Below are 19,572 nucleotides of genomic sequence, written 5' to 3' on the forward strand. Positions count from 1 at the left end.
AAAATGGAGTACAGACCTAAACAGAGAACTCCCAACAGAGAACTCTAAAATGGCTGAATGACACTTAAGGAAATGTTCAACATCCTTAGCCATCAGAGAAATGCAAATCTAAACAACTCTGAGATTCCATCTTATACCTGCAAGAATGGCAAAGATCAAAAACACTGATGACAACTTATGCTGGAGAGGATGTGGGGTAAAAGTTACATAACACTCTTCCATTGCTGGTTAGAGTACCAACTGGTACAGCCCTTTTAGATATCAGTATGGTGACTTCTCAGAAAATTAGGAAACAACCTTCCTTAAGACCCAGCAATACCATTTCTGGCTATATATCCAAAGGATACTGAATAGTACCACAAGGACATGTACTCAACTATGTTCATAGCAGCTTTGTTTGTCATAGCCATTTATAGTAGAAACAAAATGTTATTCAGTTTCTGGATGGTAATATTGTATACCATTATACACTTTTAAATTTTAGCTATTTATTTATTAATCAAGAGAATAGCGCTCTAGGTTGGAGCACAGACAAGGGTCTTTCTCCAGCTCCAACTTGGCCTGAACAGACCTCTGAATGGGGTCAGGACACCAGCCTGGGTCACAGTCAGTAGGGCAGGGACAGAGACAACTGTGCTTTGGTCACTCATAGGCTCAGGCTGGTGGCTTCCTCCTGGTTTGCTCTGGGACCCTCCCAGGGTAACTTCAGAGACCTTGTGGCTAGGCCTGGATGCTAGTTGTCACATGTTATGCCTCTCCTCAGGTCTCCACCTCTCTTCTGTGTGTCACGTATGATGACGTGAAAGAGAAGCCATGGTGCTGACTGGGTCTGATCTTCCTACTTCAGGCTGAGTGAGGCCCTGAGAGGTAAGTGCACCGAGCACGTGACAGGGATCACACACTGTATGATGTACAGGTTCCTGGTCTGTCACCAGCTCATGGGAGATGACCTGGATGCTCTGGTAACATCTGCCTGCTAGCACTGTTTGCTTTCCTTCATCCTCGGTCCCTGGCCCCTCAGCCACATGAGCACGTGTGTCCTGTACATCAGTGTGACTTCCATGGGCACTGGGGTCTTGGAATTCATGTCAGCTGCACAGACGTGCCATGTCTGCAACAGGAAGGTGGAACTGAGTCCCCGGCTGTCATTGGCTGGCGGTGTTCCCAGATTCACAATTCTCTATTCATATGTCAACAGATAGTTAATCACTGTCCTTTGGACTCCACTGGAAGAGGACAAATGGAACCTGGGCATGTCTGTCATGCTAATTTGACATAGAAACTGGGTGGTAGTGGTGCACGCTTTAACCCCAGCCCTACAGAAAAATATAAGGTACGAGGAGACAGTTCTCAGTCAGTCTCATTCTGAGGATTTCTGGAGGCAGGATCACCATTTCAGACTGAGGTAGAGGTAAGAGCCACTGACTGGCTGTATTGCTCTTCTGACCTTCAGATTGAACCCCATCATCTGCCTCCGTGCTTCTATTAATCATGCTCCAGATGGAAGCCTACAATGACCTTCCATTGTCTCCAGGAAATCCGGATACTACGTTAGCGTGTGACAACAGACTCTGTCCTGCCTCTTCTTACCCAGCATTACACCACGGCTCTCACCTTTCCACCTCAGTCAGGAAGGCATCGGTCAGGGCTCAGGGTGGTTGGACAAGAAGTCAGATCATCTGGGCTCAGTCAGCAGACTATAATGCAAACCCATAAATGGATTGTGCTCTGGGAAGTTTTGCCAAAATGCCATAGGATATGCTGGAGCAATGAAACTGCATTCAACACACAGGAAAGCCACAGAGAGTAGCTGAGGGCATCTTTCCTTTAGAAGCTTTTAAATTAATTTTATTATCATTAAAGTGTGTGGACAGGTATGTGTAAGTATCTATGAATTTATGCAAGTATGTGTATATGTGGCTTCATGCATAGTATTGCATTCATTTAACTTTGTAAAGATGTGTTGCTGTTTTACCTTGCCTGCCTAAGGCACATGATTGGTCTAACAAAGAACTGAATGGCAGATAGCAAGGGAGGAGGTATAGTAGGATTTCCTGGCAGGGAGAGTAAATGGCAGGAGGCTTTTAGACTGGAGGAAAAGAAAGGAGACACAGAAGACAGATGCCAGGGACCAGACAGACAGACATGAAGGAAGCAGGAAAGTAAGACACACAGAAAGAAAGGAAGGCAAAGAGCTCCAAAGAAAGATGTAGATGGATAGAAACAGATTAAAGGAAGACAAAAGAGATAGTGAGACAAGCCTAGGCTAAGGCCAGCATTCATTATTAATAATAAGTCTCCATGTCTTTATTTAGGAGCTAGTTGGAGGCCACAAGATAATTCCAACCACAAATGGCATCCAACGTGGGCACCAAATTTCCCCACAGACCCTCGGGAAGCTGGAAAGGGGGTGAGGCAGGATAGGGCTCCTTTAGAGGAGCTGCTGTGCACAGAGCACTTGAACAGCTGGCACACTGAGCAGAAAGAACAAGCATGAAACACGGCCCCAGGGCAGGCAGCGGCAGTGGAAAGGAGCTCTCAGCTCAGCACAGCTCCCAGCCAGAGCTGCAGGCAGAAGGCTGGGCTCTCAGGGACCCAAGGAGGGGTGGGGCCAACCAACAGAGCCACAAGGGAGAGGGCGGAGCTGCCAATTAACAGTTTAAGATTTGCTCACATGGTCAGAGAAGGCTACAGGTGCACAGGAAAACAGGACCAGCCTGAAAAACCATTACACAGTTTACAATGTGCTTACGTGCTTAAGACAATAAAGTGGGTATAGACGACCATAGGAAAGAATAATAGTTTAAAAGTAAATAAGTAAAATTTTAAAGAGGAAAGTAATGTAAAAGTGTAAACCAGGTAAAGATGGTAAATACGCAGGGAATCTGGATCCTGTATGGGGATTTGTTGACTTTGAATTTTTTTGAATGCTCATGAATGAACAATAGTTGCTGAGAGACATGGGATTGTAAAGGAATCGATTTAGTCTGCCTAGATATTAGGAATTCTTTTTTTAATATTTATTAATTATGTATACAATATTCTCTCTGTGTGTATGCCTGCAGGCCAGAAGAGGGCACCAGACCCCATTACAGATGGTTGTGAGCCACCATGTGGTTGCTGGGAATTGAACTCAGGACCTTTGGAAGAGCAGGCAATGCTCTTAACCACTGAGCTATCTCTCCAGCCCCATATTAGGAATTTCTTAACTTTAAAATGGAGCTCAGAAAATATTGTGTTGGGGAAAAGGTTATATTTTTGTTTCCACAGGAAATAAAAAGCTGTGGATTCCTTCTAAATTAATAGAGACTAAATTTTATTGGAGAGACGCCTGAAAATCTTGGCTACTGATATAAAGAAATAAGCCTAGAAAACTATAAGGCAGATGATTCCTGTGCTGATCCCTTGACATGGGACTATCTGGGGGACTGGATGAGACATGATAAATCTTGTTGGTTAGAGAATCCTCGTGACTCATTATGACATGCCATCCTTACATGTGGCATGGAAAGATGTTTGGTTATACAGTCCCAACACACACAGTTGACAGATATCTTTTAACTGATCAAACATAAAATAAAAAATAAAATAATCTTTGGCTGGCTTGTGCACAACACACAGTCCATACTTTTTGTAATGCTGATATATAAGTTACCTTGAAAGTTTGTGTTTTAAGGATAAAGGACCAGTTACCAATGAAAATGGGTGGCTCAGGTGTTGCAGTTTCTTCAGAGGTCTGCATTAAGAACAACTTCAAGCTTGCTCGCTGAGATGGTCCAGCTCACAGACCATTCTAGCCAGGACTTCAGAGAAGCTTGCACTTTCCCATTACACAGGCTGCACAACAAAGGCTATACCCACTTTTCTTTGAATTTGACCATTATCTCATTTTTTCAGGGTTCTCTGGGGATGCTGCCACCCTCGGACAATAAGAAGCAGTCTAGAGAACACAATGCCCACATCCCCAAGAGGTGGGATGGGTGGGTTTTTTTAGTCATTTAGTGGGTTCTGGATGTTTGGAATCATTTAAAGGGTAAATAGGAATATAGGATTAAAAGACAACTAGTCATCTCAAGTATTTTACATTTGTAGAGGTTTTTTTTTGCATGTAATACAAACCTAAGGTTATTTTGTTATGCCAAATGTGTATATGTGTGTTTCTACTCTTATTTAAGTCATTGTACCTATGCAGCTTATTAAAAATGCATATAAAGTTTTGGTGCTGAAAGGTATTGCTTATGATAATTAAAATGCAGGTTAGTAGTTACTCTTGTATGAATATCAAATTTGTAGTCTTGTTAAATGTGTTTACAAGGTTAAACAGATAGATTTCAGATAGTTGGTATTCAAATGCTTCAGAGACCTACAGAATATGACATTTAAGATGTTTAGATTAGGATACGTTTGGCATAAGATTTTCATGAGAGAGAGACATGTCTGCTCTTAGCAGCACCAATCTACTTCATCAAAGGGTGATGGGCATTGAAGATCCTTCATATAGAGTTTGATTCCATTGTGGCAAAGCCATCCATTTGGTCAAGAAACTGCCCTTGCCTCAACTGCTGGTAGTATACTGTTTAAACCGAACAACCAGAATATAAAGAAAAAAAGGACTGTTGAACTTTTCCAAGACAAGGTGAGATAGTCCTTTTAAATACCTGCTTCATAGAAAAGCCTGTCAAATATTCTAGACCTGTGACCAAAGACAGATGCCCCAATGGTACAGAGGAACATTGAGTGACTGTCCAGGCAGCCAGCTGTTACTGCCATTTCTATAGTTTTGGAAGTCCCTTGCCTTGCACTTCCTGCTCATTAGGTACTATTATGTCCTTCCCAGGACTCCAATAGAAGCAAAGACAAGATAGTCATATATAAACAGATACAGGTTAAATTAAGTTAAAAGAGCTAGTGGGACAAGCCTAAGCCAAGGTCAATCATTCATAAATATTAATAGGTCTCCATGCATTTATTTGGGAGCAGGGTGGCTGCCCAAAGAAAATTCCTATTATATCTGACTCCTTGAGACTCCACCTACAAGCAGCCATGTGCTGCCACACTTCTGGGTCTTTCCATCACACCTTGAACTAACTAAAAAGTCCAAAGTAACCTCAGACCCCACAAAGCCTGTCACCAGAAAGCTGCAATGTCTACATCTTGGAGACCCAGATCCCTGTCTCTCCTGTGGCTTCAAAACCATTATTTGCAGCCAGAATTATGGGCAATCTGTTGCCCTTAATTGTCGTGTCTGTGTGTGTGTGTGTGTATGTGTGTGTGTGTGTGTGTGTGTGTGAAGTTATACCATATGTTCTTTAAGTACAGCCCACTTGTAGCACAGAGTCTGGAGGGTAGCTGGAATTCCCGAACTTCCACCACTGAATCAATCCACTTTTTTTTTAAAAAAAAATATGGCCATGAATATGACCACAGGCCACAGCTCATCTCCAGTCAGCTACCTCAAAGCAACATCACTGCTCCTAGGTCATTCTGCAAACATCTTAACCACTGCAACCACATACGGTCAGGAAGGAGACCTCTTATTGCAACCTGGCATCTGGTCCCTAGGGAAGATGGCAAGACTGTCCTTTCCCTAGTGCCTTGAGTTGAGTTGCTGTGTTCTCTCTTCCATCTGAGTGACAGGAGGAGTCAGAGCACTCTAGGAAGGTTTGCCTCAGTTTCCCACCTCTTCTGTCCTCAGGTGCTTACTCTCTGGAGGGCATCAGGAGGTGGGGGCAGACTCCACAGCAGCTGTGCATGCTGGTTATGTTAGGCTGAGGACTGTGAGCATGGGGCACAAATGTCCAGGGAACCCCTGCTCCCAGGGACATAGAAAAGTCACTCGTCTGACATGCCACACATGCAGAGCTTAAAGGACTATAGGACATCGCCTCAGACTGGAGTAAGACCTTCCAGATCCACTAAAAGGGGAAGGAGTAGGGTTGTGCAGATGTCCCTACAGTGAAGCACACTGACTACTCTTACTGATGACCCAGGCTTGGCTCCCAGGACCCGCAGGAGGTTGACAACTAACTGTGCCTCAATCCCTGCAGATCCCATGGACTCCGGTCCTCCTCAGGTGCCGCACACATGCAAGCAAACACCCACGAATGCACGATCAAAATAAGGGGGTGGGGAGGGGAGAAGCAATTCTGGCAAACAATGTGGCTATTCCTGTAGGCAGCTAGGAGGTGGGATTGTGAAGTAAAGTTACCCCAGTATGGTGAGCGTTTGGTCCTGAACATTACAAAAGCCATTATCTGACCATTAGGTTAGGGTGGTGGAGCATCCCTAACATTCCATAACAAAGAGTCAGTGGGAGAACATTTTCTACTTCACAAAAGAAAAGCAAAACAGTGTCTACACAGCTGTGTCTCAAGCACGCCCTACAGGATGGGGGCTTGGGATGCTACTGTCTGGCCTCACTTTATATGGAGACTAAGATGAGCCCTGAGGGCTGCTGCATGCCTCCATGTTCTCCCCGGACTCACAAGATTCTTGAGCTTTCCTAGTGAGAAAGACCCGTTATATCATGCCAACAGGATTGCTGGGAGAACTCTTCCTGGTCTGGAGAGATGGTCCCAGACAGCACAGCAGGATCCTGCCTATCCTCCTGGATTCTGACACCTTTTCCTACAGCAAATGTTCTCCTGCATCCCTTCACTGCAGCAAGCAGAGCTGGGAGGACAGCAGCTTTTCTAGCAGTGAAAGACCCCTTAACCATGGGTAACACTTCAGGATCCTGGGAATCTACACCAACATCTCTTCCCAAAACAAGAATTGTGCTGAATCCCACAACAAGGCATTCACACTTCCTCACAGGAACCACAGAGTTCTGACTTCTGTCTGTGGTTTGTCACCAACCCCGCAGCCATCGACGGCCTTTACCTGTGATCTACGGTCAATCACTGGATATCAGCAAAACGACCTCTCTTCCTACTTTATCCTGATGCTTCCCCCTCTCATTCTCTCCTTTGTTCCCTCCTCTGTCTCTTCATCACCTCCCGATCTACTCCACCACCAATTTATTTGTTTCTTTGTTTGTTTGTTTTTAATTATTTATTAATTTATTTATTTTGCAGAAAGGCTCTCAATAAGTAGTTCAGGCCATACAGCCCAGGCTGGTCTTGAACTTGCAATCTTCTTGCCTCAGCCTCCCTCAGCAGTGGCACAGCAGTGGCCTCACTAAACTCTTCTCGCAGTATTAAAGTTGTTCAAAGGAGAGATCTGAAGAGGAGGGGGCAGGGGGAAAGACTAATGTTTGACTGTTGTCTTGGGACACAGTGGAGACAAGGATGGGGTTAGACCAGAATTCTGAGTGGCAGCCACAAACCAGCTCTATTGGACATCAATCAGCACAAGCTGGGGAGAAGGACGGAGCTGCTGTCCTTGCTAGCGCACAACTGCACAGAGCTCATAGGGGGTTGGAGTAACTGGCAATGCGAAGATGCCATGGTCGCTGGGTCGGGGCTGTCCACTGGGCACCAAGAAGCTAAAGCGCTGCAGGAGGCAGGTGAAGAAGAGGAAGAGCTCCATGCGGGCCAGGGGCTCCCCCAGGCAAGCTCGGCGGCCTGTGGGTGGGAAAGGGACTCAGTCAGTCTGGGGCCTGATGGATGCTCTGCCCTCCAAGGCACCCTGGAAAGAGACATGGAGACAGGCATCCCACAGGACCTGCTGAGAATGGCATGAACGCCTCATGCTTCACAAAGCGGCCCTGGGCATCCAGGAAGTGCTCAGGATGGAAGCGGAGGGGCTTCTCCCAGACAGTCTCATCCTTCAGCACTGAGGACAGGTTGGTGAGGAGGTTCGTCCCCTGGCAGGAGGCACATTCTATGAACATGGATTGGGGTGGGACTGCCAATACCCATGTGACCATGGTCACATGCACAACCTCTTCCTGCACACATGGAGTTCTTTCATTAACCTCAACCTCAGATCCCCTTGGTATCATTTTCTGGTACCATTCAAGGCCATATAAAAAAGCCACCCTAAGTACCCAAATCAGAAGCTGCCCCTGTGTGTAGCGCTCCCTGCAATCCTGTGGCTTATTCCACTAGACATCCCTCTTCCCCGGGGAGTCCTGGGCAATGGCTGCAGTGTACTCACACCCAGGCTGGTCTCTTCACCATCAGCAAATCCAGGATGTGGGGGTCTTGGTCTTTATAGTCTTTGTTTGCTGAGTGGTGACCCTGGGACGACAGTGACCATGCCTACCTTGGGGATGAGGAAGCCCTGTATTTCAATGTCACGAGATGTCATGTGTGGTAAATTCACTGGGACGATGTCACCAAATCGCTGAATCTCATGAACAACAGCATTGGTGTAGGGCATGCGGGCCTGGTCTGCCATCTCTGGACGCCGCACCTGACCTATGACTTCATCAATCTCCTGTTGGACACGGCCTGGAGGAACAGCCTCCTCTCAGTGAAGGAGTCCCTTAGTGGCTCTTCCTTGACCTTCTACCACTGGGTGAGTAGGTGACTTAAGACTCCCATCAGAATTGTGGGAGTCTGGGTCAAGGTGATGTTGAAGCCCCCAGCTTCTCAAATACTTCTATCTTTCTTTCCTCACCCTCCCTAACAGGTTCAGCCAGGCTCACTCTGCACATCTGGGTGTAGGATCATGAGCAGCAGGGCCCAGGACAGCGTGGATGAGGTGGTCACCATCCCTGCAGTGAACAGGTCAGTTACTACTGCACGCAGGTTCCCATCAGTGAAGCTGCTCTCAGGTTTACCCTTGGCCTGGGCAGACAGAGAAGGTAGGCTCAGGAACAAAGGCAGTAAACCCCAACATGATCCACCATTGTGTTCAAGCACCCCAGGTGTTGGGGTCATGGATGACATACAAACCCCACTTGCCTGGCATCACATCTCACAGAACACTTCAGCCCAAAGGTCCTGTCCCCATCTTTATTGCTATCCTCACCTTCTCCATCTCAGCCAGGAAGGCATCTGTCAGGTCTCGCGGTGGCTGGGCAGGGTCCCAGGTTCCCTTGTGCTCAATCAGCAACTTATCCAGTGAGTTCGTCAATGCCTTCATTTTGGGGAAGGCTTTACCAGGCAGCCCAGGGATGCGCAGGAGCACTGGGAATGTGTTCACCAGCTGTAAAGGTACAGGTCTTGGTGTTTTTATTTTTATTAAGAATTGTGTGCCTGCATGTGCACTCTCCTGTTTGAGGTCAGAGAACAACTTGTAGAGTAGGATCTATCTCCACGTGAGTCCCAGGGATCCAGCTCAGAACTCCAGGCTTCCATGGTAAGTGCCTTCACCCACAGGCCATCTTTCTCAACCCTGGATGCTACTTCTGCCCAGTGTTCACCTTGACCAGACTCAGTTCCCAGCCCCTATCTTTTTTAGCTTCCAGCCTCTTCCACAAAGGACTCAGGGTCTTTTGTCCCCAAACATCACCTGCTGCATCTTATGGTCCTTCCTATATGTTGTCTTGAGCCCAGGGTGAACAAAATATCTATTCTACTCTGTACAATTAACAGTCTTATGTGGTTTCCTTGTAGATGGGGAAGAAACTCACCCTTTCTAAAGTCCCTGACCTTGGTCCACTCTTCCCTGCCTGTCATCTGAGATTTGCCAAGGGCAAGGGCTTTCCTCCTGCATTTGACTATCACACAAGGTCCTCACCCCATTCCCCATGAATGAACATTCATTCTGATTTTACAGCACAGGATTTCATGCACACTGACTGCCCTGAGTCTCATACCTCAGCAATGAAGCCAGTGTCCTCTCCAGAACTTTCTTGTAATGTTTTGATCAGGACATTGAAGAAAGGATCTTCATACTCAAAGCGGTGGGCATAAATGAGGGATGAAATCACATTGCATACACCTTTGTTCAGGAGAATGGTGGGATTAAATGGTTGTCCTAGGAGCAGAGATGACAGCAAGTCAGGACGTTGTTTGTAAGTGCGTCCCCACATCTCTACCTCTCACCCATCACCCACCTGCCTCCTTGGTGAAAGCGTCACAGAGGTGTCCAGCCTCCTCCATCACCCACTGCTCCAGGGATTTCTTGCCCAGGCCAAAGTCTCTCATGGTGGACACAGAGAATCGCCGTTGTTCTCGCCATTCAGGCCCATAAGGTGCTAAAGACACACCTGCAGGGACATCTGTGTGTAACCAAGGATACATGGCTGTGCTGTCTGCTCTGCTCCCAACATTTCCCTGTGGTCAATCTGAGCCATCAGTGCCCCAGTACTTTGCTATCAAATCAGCACATGCAGCTTTGGAGGCTCAACCCTCCGTGCAGTGACTTTCCTTCTATTATCTGAGCACAGCCCCTCCATTAGGCCCTGCCCATCTTCTGGTCACTGCTCCTCAAGCCCTGTTCTCTCTGCCTTGTCCCCACTATAGCTCTTTGCCTTTTGCTTTGGGCCCAAAGCCCAAGACACCATAGACATGCAACGGAGGGCGGTCAGCAGTGTCCTCTCCACAGGCCACCAGCGCTTCCCGCACCGCCTTCAGTCCATTGATCACGACCGTGGGCTTCCAGGCCATCTGCAGGCTGAACACGTCACCATAACGTTGACGAAGCTGAAGTAGAGGTTCAGAATGCTTAGAAAATGGAGATCCCTAGTTAACTGGACAATGTAAGCACAGAACAGAACGTGTGTGTGTGTGTTTGTGTGTGTGTGTTACGTGTACGGTTGCACATAAGCACATTTTGTGGTATGCATTCAGAACCTTGGTCCTGCCCTATGCTGGGCAAATGCTCTACCACTGACAACATCTCTAGCCTGAGGTATGAAACCTTCTGCCTGCATGATCCTGTCTTCTTAATAAAGCAAAGTTGTCATAGTAGATACGATCATTAAGATGTCACCTTGCGAGAAAAAGTTCCGTGCTCCCTCATACCCCACCATACATGAGGGAATTCAGGTTCCTGAGATGCTTAGAAAGGCCTGAGACCATACAGCAGCAAGCGATTATAACAGACAGTGCCAACCCTCACTGACACGCTACAATGAAACCTGACTCCTTCCCTCTGCCCTGAGACCTCATTCACTGATGGGATCACAAGGGAACTGAGACCTTCCTGACCTCTGTCCTGTCCAACCCCACTCCACGCCTGCCTTCATGGCCTTTTCCATATGTCTCTGCTCTTACAAAGTGCCACAAGGCAGCCACTAAGCCTTCTTCCTCTTGGTGGCCATCTTCCTGTATATTCTGTGGCTTCAGCACCACCATGTACTGCTGGGGGCCCCATGACTTCTACTGCCCCCTACTGCCAGCTCTCACCTTGTACACACTATATGGCAAGTTCTCGAAGTCCACCTGCAGGAGGTTTCCCAGCCCAGGTAGGGGCACAGGACCCGGAGGGTAGCGGGAAGTCCAGAACTTGCGTCGGTGAATCAGGTCCACCAGGAGCAGGAAGATGGCCGTGAATAGGAGCACAGACCACAGGCCATCTCCAGTCAGCAGTGCCATGGCTTCCCAGGCTGGTTGGGGAAATGCTAGCACCAGACACCTGGGATCAGGAAAGACACTCTGAGGACAGACTGGGCACCTGGTCCCTTATGAACGGGAGAAGGCTGCACTTTGTTCTCTGCCTAGAGCCAAGTAGCTCTGTTTACTGTTCAGTCAGGTTGTGTAGCAAGACGTCAGGAATGTCCAGGGCAAGTCAGCTCAGAGGTTAATGCCCTCTTTTCTCATGATGGGTACTTTTAATGGGAGTAGCTTCAGCTTCTCCCCAGAGAGCTGACCACAGTGGTTATGTAGGGTTTGGCACTGTGAGCACAGTGGGCAGAGGACCAGTGGACCCTGCCTCAAGGCACAGCATCACAAGGCATAGCAAAGTCAGTCAGTGATGTGCCACACTGGAAGAGCTCTGGGTGCCTGAGGCCATTATCTCAGAATGAACGAGGACATGTCTGAAGCTCCACTGAACACTCGACTCATAGGACAGGAGTTGTGACTGACTCTGCAGGCACTGTCACTGTGTAGCAAGGGTCACTGAAGTGGCTTGTGTGGCTAGACAATGAGGGTGAGTGAGAGGCAGTGTGGAGAAGGCAGCTCCAGCCCGGGCAGCCATGAGTACAGGTGTGAGGTCACTCAATGCATGAGGAAGGCCAACGTCATAACCTGGGAACATCTTTTCTCTGATCTGAAAAAGCTAAGAAACTGTCTACAACTCTTAAGAGATTGTTGAAGAGAGTAGCAGGATGTCCAGGTGCTGGTCACAGGAAGACCATTATATAAATTTATTCACCCTTTGCTTCTTGGCAGGTGTCCCTGTGTCCACCATTATCATACTGAGGATGGATTGGATGTCTCCTTCCTGCTACACAGGCAGTTTTGAGGGATTTGTCAACACTGCCACAGACATGGAAAACCTGCCATGGAGGCTCAAGGAATGCTTTGTTAACAGGAGACAAGGATACAGCACTTTAGGACACACCACTTCTGCATCACAAACCCTGACTCCAAACTCTACTACAGAGCTACCATACTGAAAACAGCCTGGTATTGGTGTGAAAACAGAAAGAAGACCCGGATATCAACCCACACACCTACAAACACCTGATTTTAGACAAAGAACAAAAAATATATATCAAATGGAAATAAGAAAACATTTTTGAACAAATGGTACTGCATAACTGGATATCAATATGTACAAGGATGAAAAGAGATCCATATCTATTGCCATGCACAAAATTCAAGTCCAAATGGATTAAAGACCTTAACATAAAAGCAAAAGTACTGAACTCATAGAAGAGAAAGTGGGAAGTACACTTGAACACACTGGCACAGAAGACCACTCCCCTAATACAATCTCGTAGCACAGACACTGAGAGAAACAATTAATAAATGGGACCTGCTGAAAGTGAGAAGCTTCTATAAAGCAAAGGACACAGTCAACAGGACAAATACCAGCCTACAGAATGGGAAAAGATCTTCACCAACCCAACATCAAACAGAGGTCTGATCTCCAAAATATACAAAGAACTCCACAAATTGGTCATCAAAATAACAAATAATTCAATTAAAAAATGGACTACAAACCTAAACAGAGAACTCTCAACAGAGGAATCTAAAATGGCTGAAAGACACTTAAAGAAATAACATCTTAGCCATCAGAGAAATGACAATCAAAACAACTCTGAGATTCCATCTTTCACCTGTGAGAATGGCCAAGATCAAAAACACTGATGACAACTTATGCTGGTGATATTGTGGGGCAAAGGGGGAACACTCCTACATTGTTGGTGGGAGAGCAAACTGGTACAGTCCCTTTGGATATCAGTATGGCGATTTCTTGGAAAATTAGGAAACAACCTCCCTCAAGACCCAGCAATACCACTTTTGGGTATATATCCAAAGGATGCTCAATCGTACCACAAACGGCATGTGCTCAACTATGTTCATAGCAGCATTGGTTGTCATAGCCAGAACCTGGAAACAACCTAAATGCCCCTCAACCAAAGAATGGATAAGAAATATGTGGTACATTTACACAGTACTACACAGCAGAAAAAAATGATGACATCAGCGGGCAGTGGTGGTGCACGTTTTTAATCCTAGCACTTGGGAGGCAGAGGCAGGTGGATCTCTGTGAATTCGAGACCAGCCTGGTCTATAAGAGCTAGATCCAGGGCAGGCTCCAAAAGCTACAGAGAAACCCTGTCTCAAAAAAAAAAAAAAGATGAATCTTGAAATTTGTGAGCAAAAGCACAGATCTAGAAAACATAATATTGAGCGAGGTGATCCAGATCCAAAAAGACAATTATCATATGTACTCACACATAAGTAGCTTTTAGACAAAAAGCAAAGAAAAAACAGCCTACAATTCACTGTCCCAAAAAACCTACACAACAATGAGGATCCTAAAAGAGACACACATAGAAGTGACCTACACAGGAAGTAGAAAAAGACAAGATCTACTGAGTAAATTGGGAACATTGGAACCATGAGAGAGAACAGAGGGGACGGGAGAGCAAGGGAAGGGAGCAGAGAAAAATATACAGCCCAATAAAATCGATAAAAACATCAAAAGAATAAAAATGAGTATATGCCTGTGATCGGTTTGGTAGTGAGTTAGAGTCAGGGAGAGGATGGTGGCGAGAGCCTCTTGAGTCTTGTGGACAGGAATGAGGTTGTAGAATTGACCAGGAAGGTGTGACTCAGAACCTAGGTCCTTCTTCCTTCGGATCCAAGAATGCTGAGAAATTATCAACAACTGTGAGATAGTCACTGGTGACCCTGAGGTTAGGTGAGCTATGTGTCACATGGGGGTCTCTTTCCTTTATTCACCCTTTGTTTCTCCCCATGCTAGAGGTCTGTGGTTAGACTGGGCCCCATGTGGAAAATGGAAATCTGACTCCAAGCCTTCCGACAAATGGCACTAGCATACTGGGCACACTGTAGGTGCCAAATCATGACTCACTAGGGTCAGCTATGGTGCAGTCCCTGTCCTTGCTGGCAATCCAGAGCTGTGAAGATCAAAGACTCAGAAGTCCCAGTGGAATCCAGGCAGTGCTCTCCGATGCCCCCTCCAGTGTGGCAGAAGGGAGGCAGGAGCTGAGTTAGAAGGATGAGCCAAATTCACGCCATGCAGCCCTCAGCAAGGAATAGACACCGAGTCACCTCTTCTCTTCTGCCCCTGCCGCCCCCTTCTCTGCTCACATCTGTGTCACCAGGGCCTGTGGAGGACTCCATGCTTGTTGACGTCCTGAAGACCCAAGTCGGCTTCCTCTTCCTCTCCATGACTCCTGACCATGCAAAACCCAGGTACACAGGATGGAGCTCTAGGTTGGAGCACAAACAAGGGTCTTTGTCCAGCTCCAACTTGGCCTGAAAGGACCTGTGAATGGGGTCAGGACACCAGTCTGGGTCGTGGTCAGGAGTGGGGGGTGGGGGCAGGGACAACTATGTTCTGGTCTCACATAGGCTCAGGCTGGTGGCTTCCTCCTGGTTTGCTCCAGGACCCTCCTAGGGTAACTTCAGAGACCTCGTGGCTAGGCCCAGATGCTAGTTGTCACATGTTCTGCCTCTCCTCAGGTCTCCACCTCTCTTGTGTGTGTCACGTATGATGACGTGAAAGAGAAGCCATGGTGATGACTGGGTCTGATCTTCCTACCTCAGGCTGAGTGAGGCCCTGAGAGGTAAGTGCACCAAGCACGTGAGCGATGTTACACACTGTCTCTGGTCTGTCACCAGCCCATGGGAGATGACCCGGATGCTCTGGTAACATCTGCCTGCTAGCACTGTTTGCTTCCCTTCATCCTCAGTCCCTGGCCCCTCAGCCACGTGAGCACGTGTGTCCTGTACATCAGTGTGACTTCCATGGGAACTGGGGTCTAGGTATTCGTGTCAGCTGCACAGATGTGCCATGTCTGCAACAGGAAGGTGGAACTGAGTCCCTGGCTGTCATTGGCTGGCGGTGTTCCCAGATTTACAATTCTCTGTGCACATGTCAACAGATAGTTAATCACTGTCCTTTGGACTCCACTGGAAGAGGACAAATAGAACCTGGGCATGTCTGTCCTGGACTGTCCTGTGTGCCCTTCCCTTTGCTGGCTTCAACTGCCTGGGTTCACAGAAGACCAACGGTGATTCCTAGAGCCATTCCTAGCTCTGTGCTTTCTTTCCCTAGGCATGGTGGGAAGTCAGCTTAGAAACAGGGATCACCATGAGGGACTATAAGGAGACTTGGGCGCGGAGCAGCGGTGACTGAGCTGCGAGCCTGGCGGGCGTGCGCCGAGCCACGTGCCCCCCACCCCCGGGCTCTTCACCCTGATGCTGCACGGGTACTGAGCCCGTCCGGGTCGGGACGATGGTGAAGTATTTCCTGGGCCAGAGAGTGCTCCGAAGTTCCTGGGACCAAGTGTTTGCTGCCTTCTGGCAACGGTACCCGAATCCCTATAGCAAACATGTCTTAACGGAAGACATAGTACACCGGGAGGTGACCCCTGACCAGAAGCTTCTGTCTCGGAGACTCCTGACCAAGACCAACAGGATGCCACGTTGGGCAGAGCGACTCTTTCCTGCCAACGTTGCTCACTCGGTGTACATCCTGGAGGACTCGATTGTGGACCCACAGAACCAGACCATGACCACCTTCACCTGGAACATCAACCACGCCCGGCTGATGGTGGTGGAGGAACGATGTGTTTACTGTGTGAACTCTGACAACAGTGGCTGGACCGAAATCCGTCGGGAAGCCTGGGTCTCCTCCCCCTTATTTGTGTCTCTCGAGCTGTCCAGGAATTTGGCCTTGCCCGGTTCAAAAGCAATGTGACCAAGACGATGAAGGGCTTTGAGTACATCTTGGCCAAGCTACAAGGGGAGGCTCCTTCCAGAACACTCGTTGAGACAGCCAAAGAGGCCAAAGAAAAAGCAAAGGAGACGGCACTGGCAGCTACAGAGAAGGTCAAGGACCTGGCCAACAAGGCCACCACCAAGCAGCAGCAGCAGCTCGTGTAGCTGCTCCCTTCCTCTCCCTTCTCACTGTACTTGATTATTAAAGATGCGCCTCCAGCCCTCTCTGCTGTCTGGGTGGTGGGTTCGGGTGGTGTCCTGGTCCGCATCTGCAGGACACCCGGCTCAGCGTCTACTGAGCCCAGCCTCCTTTTACCCCATTGGGCAGAAAGGCGCAGTGACTTGCCCAGGGTCACAAGCAGTACATAGGTGGAGCGGCGACATAGGATAAACTGTGCGCTCCACCAGGGCAGGGCTCCTTGTTTTATTCTCTGATGTGTCCCAAGTACCCTGAACAATATTTAGCACATAACAGGCACTCAATAAATACGTGAATTGATTGCCCCCCGCCCCCAAAAAAGAAAGAAACAGGGATCACTCACTGGGGTCACTGTGACTCAGAGTGCTGAGTTGGGAAAGTTCATCTGGGCAAAGGACAGCCTGGGTGTGTTTGGATTTGATGAAACTCCCATACCTGAATGGTTATTTCACCCCTCATGGTATGATAGGATGTTACCTACGGAAACACAAACCACAGAACGTATGCTTATGTTCATGTGGTATGACATATGTAAGTATGACAAAAGTAAAATACTAGAATCAGCCTCATATATAATTCCTGGATTCCGTCACTACTCACATATTTTTGGAAGTTGCTTTTTGACCCTTCCTGCTTACTCAGCTGATATTGCAGCCTTCTTGGGTCTCTGAGGAAGTTGAAGACTAGATAGTTACAGTTTTCCTTGTTTCCTTGAAGAAAGCAAGTTATGACAGAAAGTAAATTAGGTATAAGCCCTTGGACTTACTAAGAATAGGATAGATATGGAGGATTGTCACTGAAAATATTGAATGCAAATTGAATAGATATTATTGATGCATTTATTGCCTGTATATAATATACGTAGTCATTGTATTTATTGCATATAATTTTTCTCATATCACTTAGAGCCATCTTTTTATTTTAGACAAGAAGGGGTAATGTAGTGATATTTCACTTTTATTTTAATAAGTACAGTCTGCATGAAGATCAGAGAGTAAACAGCCACCCTGACCAGCCTTACAGACCAGGCAGTGGTGACACAGTTTTCCTCACAGTAGACATGCTAATTTGTCATAGAAACTGGGTGGTAGTGCTGCACGCTTTAACTCCAGCCCTACAGAAGAATATAAGGTATGAGGAGACAGTTCTCAGTCAGTCTCATTCTGAGGATTCCTGGAGGCAGGATCACCATTTCAGACTGAGGTAGAGGTAAGAGCCACTGACTGGCTGTTTTGCTCTTCTTTCCCTGTTACAGCATGCATATAGCATGGTATGTGTTTATGTTATATGAATGTGTCCATATGAATGCATGTGAGTGTAGTGTGTGTGCTCATAGTGCTGTGTATATGTATGAGTGTGTGCATAGTGTGCGTGCATATGTGTAAGTGTGTGTATGGCATAAGTGTTGCATGGTATGTGTATGTGTGTAGGTGTACTAGCCCTTGTTAGAATGTAGAAGACAGTAAACACTATGACTCAGTTCTTTCCAACCTAAATGTGATCCAGAGATTGAATCAGGTTTGCAGGCTTGCATGGCAAATTCCTTTACTGCTGACTATACGGCTGGTCTGTGTGCTGATTCTGCTCAGTGTCCACCTGGGCCAGTCTCAGGTCCAGGCCTCTTACTAGGACACAGGACCTGTTTGTTCCCATCCATAACCTGCCTCCTCCTCAGGTCCAGCCTTTAGGTTCTTGCAGCCAAGGTGAATAGAAGGAACATTCTACCCTGAAAATCTTACAGGCTTGTATGGCTTCCGTGTAAACAGTGGCACGGGTTCTCTCCCTTTCTGGAAACCCTGACCTTCATTGATCCACTTCTCCCCTTGTGTTGTTGTAAGAGCTTTGTCAAGTTTGAGGCATTTCCTCCTGCAGTTGACTCCCAGAAGGCAACTCCCATGGCCTAGACACACAGCTCCCTCTGGTGGATGAAGGCCAGCATAGATGTGGCTCTGCAGGGTGCCCTGAGCCTTCTACCTCAACAATGTTCTAAAATTTTCAGATGTTGTTTTCAACAAAATCTCAATCATTAGACTTTATCAATAAATACTCGTGAGCCAGATGCTGAGGTTAAAGTCTGCCAGCTCAGAGAAGCAATAAAAGCACCCAGTCTACCTTCCACTCCATCCATGATCCCACCCAAAATTCTCATCTCCTGCACTGTCTCAATCAATTCTTTCTCCAAACTCCACGTCCCCCGTTTTCACTTCCTGTGCCTCTCTCTATCCATCCTCCTGACTCCCCATATGTTCCCTTTAGGTCAGTTGGTCACTTGCTCTGCCTATTGATCTATGGTTGACTTTATTTAATCCTGTTTACAATATTCAAGTAGGAAGCACTTGGAATAATGATCTGTGTTAGGGCTTAGCCACTCCACAACTAGAAACAGGTTTTTCCAGTCTTGGTGTTCACAGTATGGTCAAATATCCTGAAGCATTCAACATCTTGCCAAATTAAAAGACTACTCAAAATGATAGGCATATATGAGATAGCCATGTTGCATGTGACTTTGTTTTTAGGGTTTGGAACTGAAAGCAAGTCCTAGAAGGGGAGATATAAACAAGGCAAGATGTTTTGACTCTCTCCTCTGACTGTTGCAGAATATTTCGCTATGCAAAGATGTGTTGCATTTAACTATGGAAAAATATGTTGCATTCATTTAATTTCGTAAAGATGTGTTGCTGTTTTACCTTGCCTGCCTAAGGCACATGATTGGTCTAACAAAGAACTGAATGGCAGATAGCGAGGGAGGAGGTATAGTAGAATTTCTCTGCAGGGAGAGTAAATGGCAGGAGGCTTTTAGACTGGAGGAAAAGAAAGGAGACACAGGGGCTGGAGAGATGGCTCAGAGGTTAAGAGCATTGCCTGCTCTTCCAAAGGTCCTGAGTTCAATTCCCAGCAACCACATGGTGGCTCACAACCATCTGTAAAGGAATATGGTGCCCTCTTCTGGCCTGCAGGCATACAGACAGAATATTGTTTACATAATAAAATAAATAAATATTTAAAAAAAAAAAGAAAGGAGACACAGAAGACAGATGCCAGGGACCAGACAGACAGACACAGAAGATAGATGCCAGGGACCAGACAGACAGACACAGAAGATAGATGCCA

General features: G+C 47.0%; 2 protein-coding genes across 3 annotated transcripts; one reads left to right on the plus strand and one right to left on the minus strand.

Annotated features, from left to right (window-relative positions):
* Positions 1-7,306: 7,306 nt before the first annotated feature.
* LOC119823025 (cytochrome P450 2D27-like) lies at positions 7,307-11,534 on the minus strand. 2 transcript variants are annotated; one of them, XM_038342763.2, is made up of 9 exons: positions 11,244-11,524; positions 10,367-10,538; positions 9,950-10,102; positions 9,710-9,870; positions 8,920-9,096; positions 8,594-8,735; positions 8,209-8,396; positions 7,666-7,807; positions 7,307-7,565 (listed from the first exon to the last, which is right to left on the minus strand). In XM_038342763.2, the coding sequence occupies exons 1-9, from the start codon at positions 11,430-11,432 to the stop codon at positions 7,387-7,389; spliced, it is 1,503 nt and encodes a 500-aa protein (XP_038198691.1). In that variant the 5' UTR covers positions 11,433-11,524; the 3' UTR covers positions 7,307-7,386. The 2 variants fall into 2 exon arrangements, with proteins under 2 accessions (XP_038198691.1, XP_038198692.1); XM_038342764.2 differs by lacking the exon at positions 7,666-7,807 and having other exon boundaries at positions 11,244-11,534.
* Positions 11,535-15,561: 4,027 nt separating this feature from the next.
* Positions 15,562-16,487, plus strand: LOC119823029 (PRELI domain-containing protein 1, mitochondrial-like). The gene is given in 2 exon segments (XM_038342770.2): positions 15,562-16,186; positions 16,189-16,487. Coding segments are annotated over 2 exon segments (648 nt in total). The 5' UTR covers positions 15,562-15,777; the 3' UTR covers positions 16,428-16,487.
* The last annotated feature ends 3,085 nt before the right edge of the window (positions 16,488-19,572 follow it).

This window comes from Arvicola amphibius, chromosome 9 (genome assembly GCF_903992535.2).
Source record: "Arvicola amphibius chromosome 9, mArvAmp1.2, whole genome shotgun sequence".
Taxonomy (NCBI): domain Eukaryota; kingdom Metazoa; phylum Chordata; class Mammalia; order Rodentia; family Cricetidae; genus Arvicola; species Arvicola amphibius.

What these genes read in the sequence shown, in the direction of transcription:
- LOC119823025 (XM_038342763.2), bottom strand. Translation starts at nt 11,432, where the DNA reads ATGGCACTGCTGACTGGAGATGGCCTGTGGTCTGTGCTCCTATTCACG. An exon ending in ACACTGGCTTCATTGCTGAG is followed by an intron (nt 9,097 to 9,709) that starts GTATGAGACTCA and finishes GTACCTTTACAG; the next exon opens with CTGGTGAACACATTCCCAGT. An exon ending in AGGGCTTCCTCATCCCCAAG is followed by an intron (nt 7,808 to 8,208) that starts GTAGGCATGGTC and finishes GCCTCCTGCCAG; the next exon opens with GGGACGAACCTCCTCACCAA.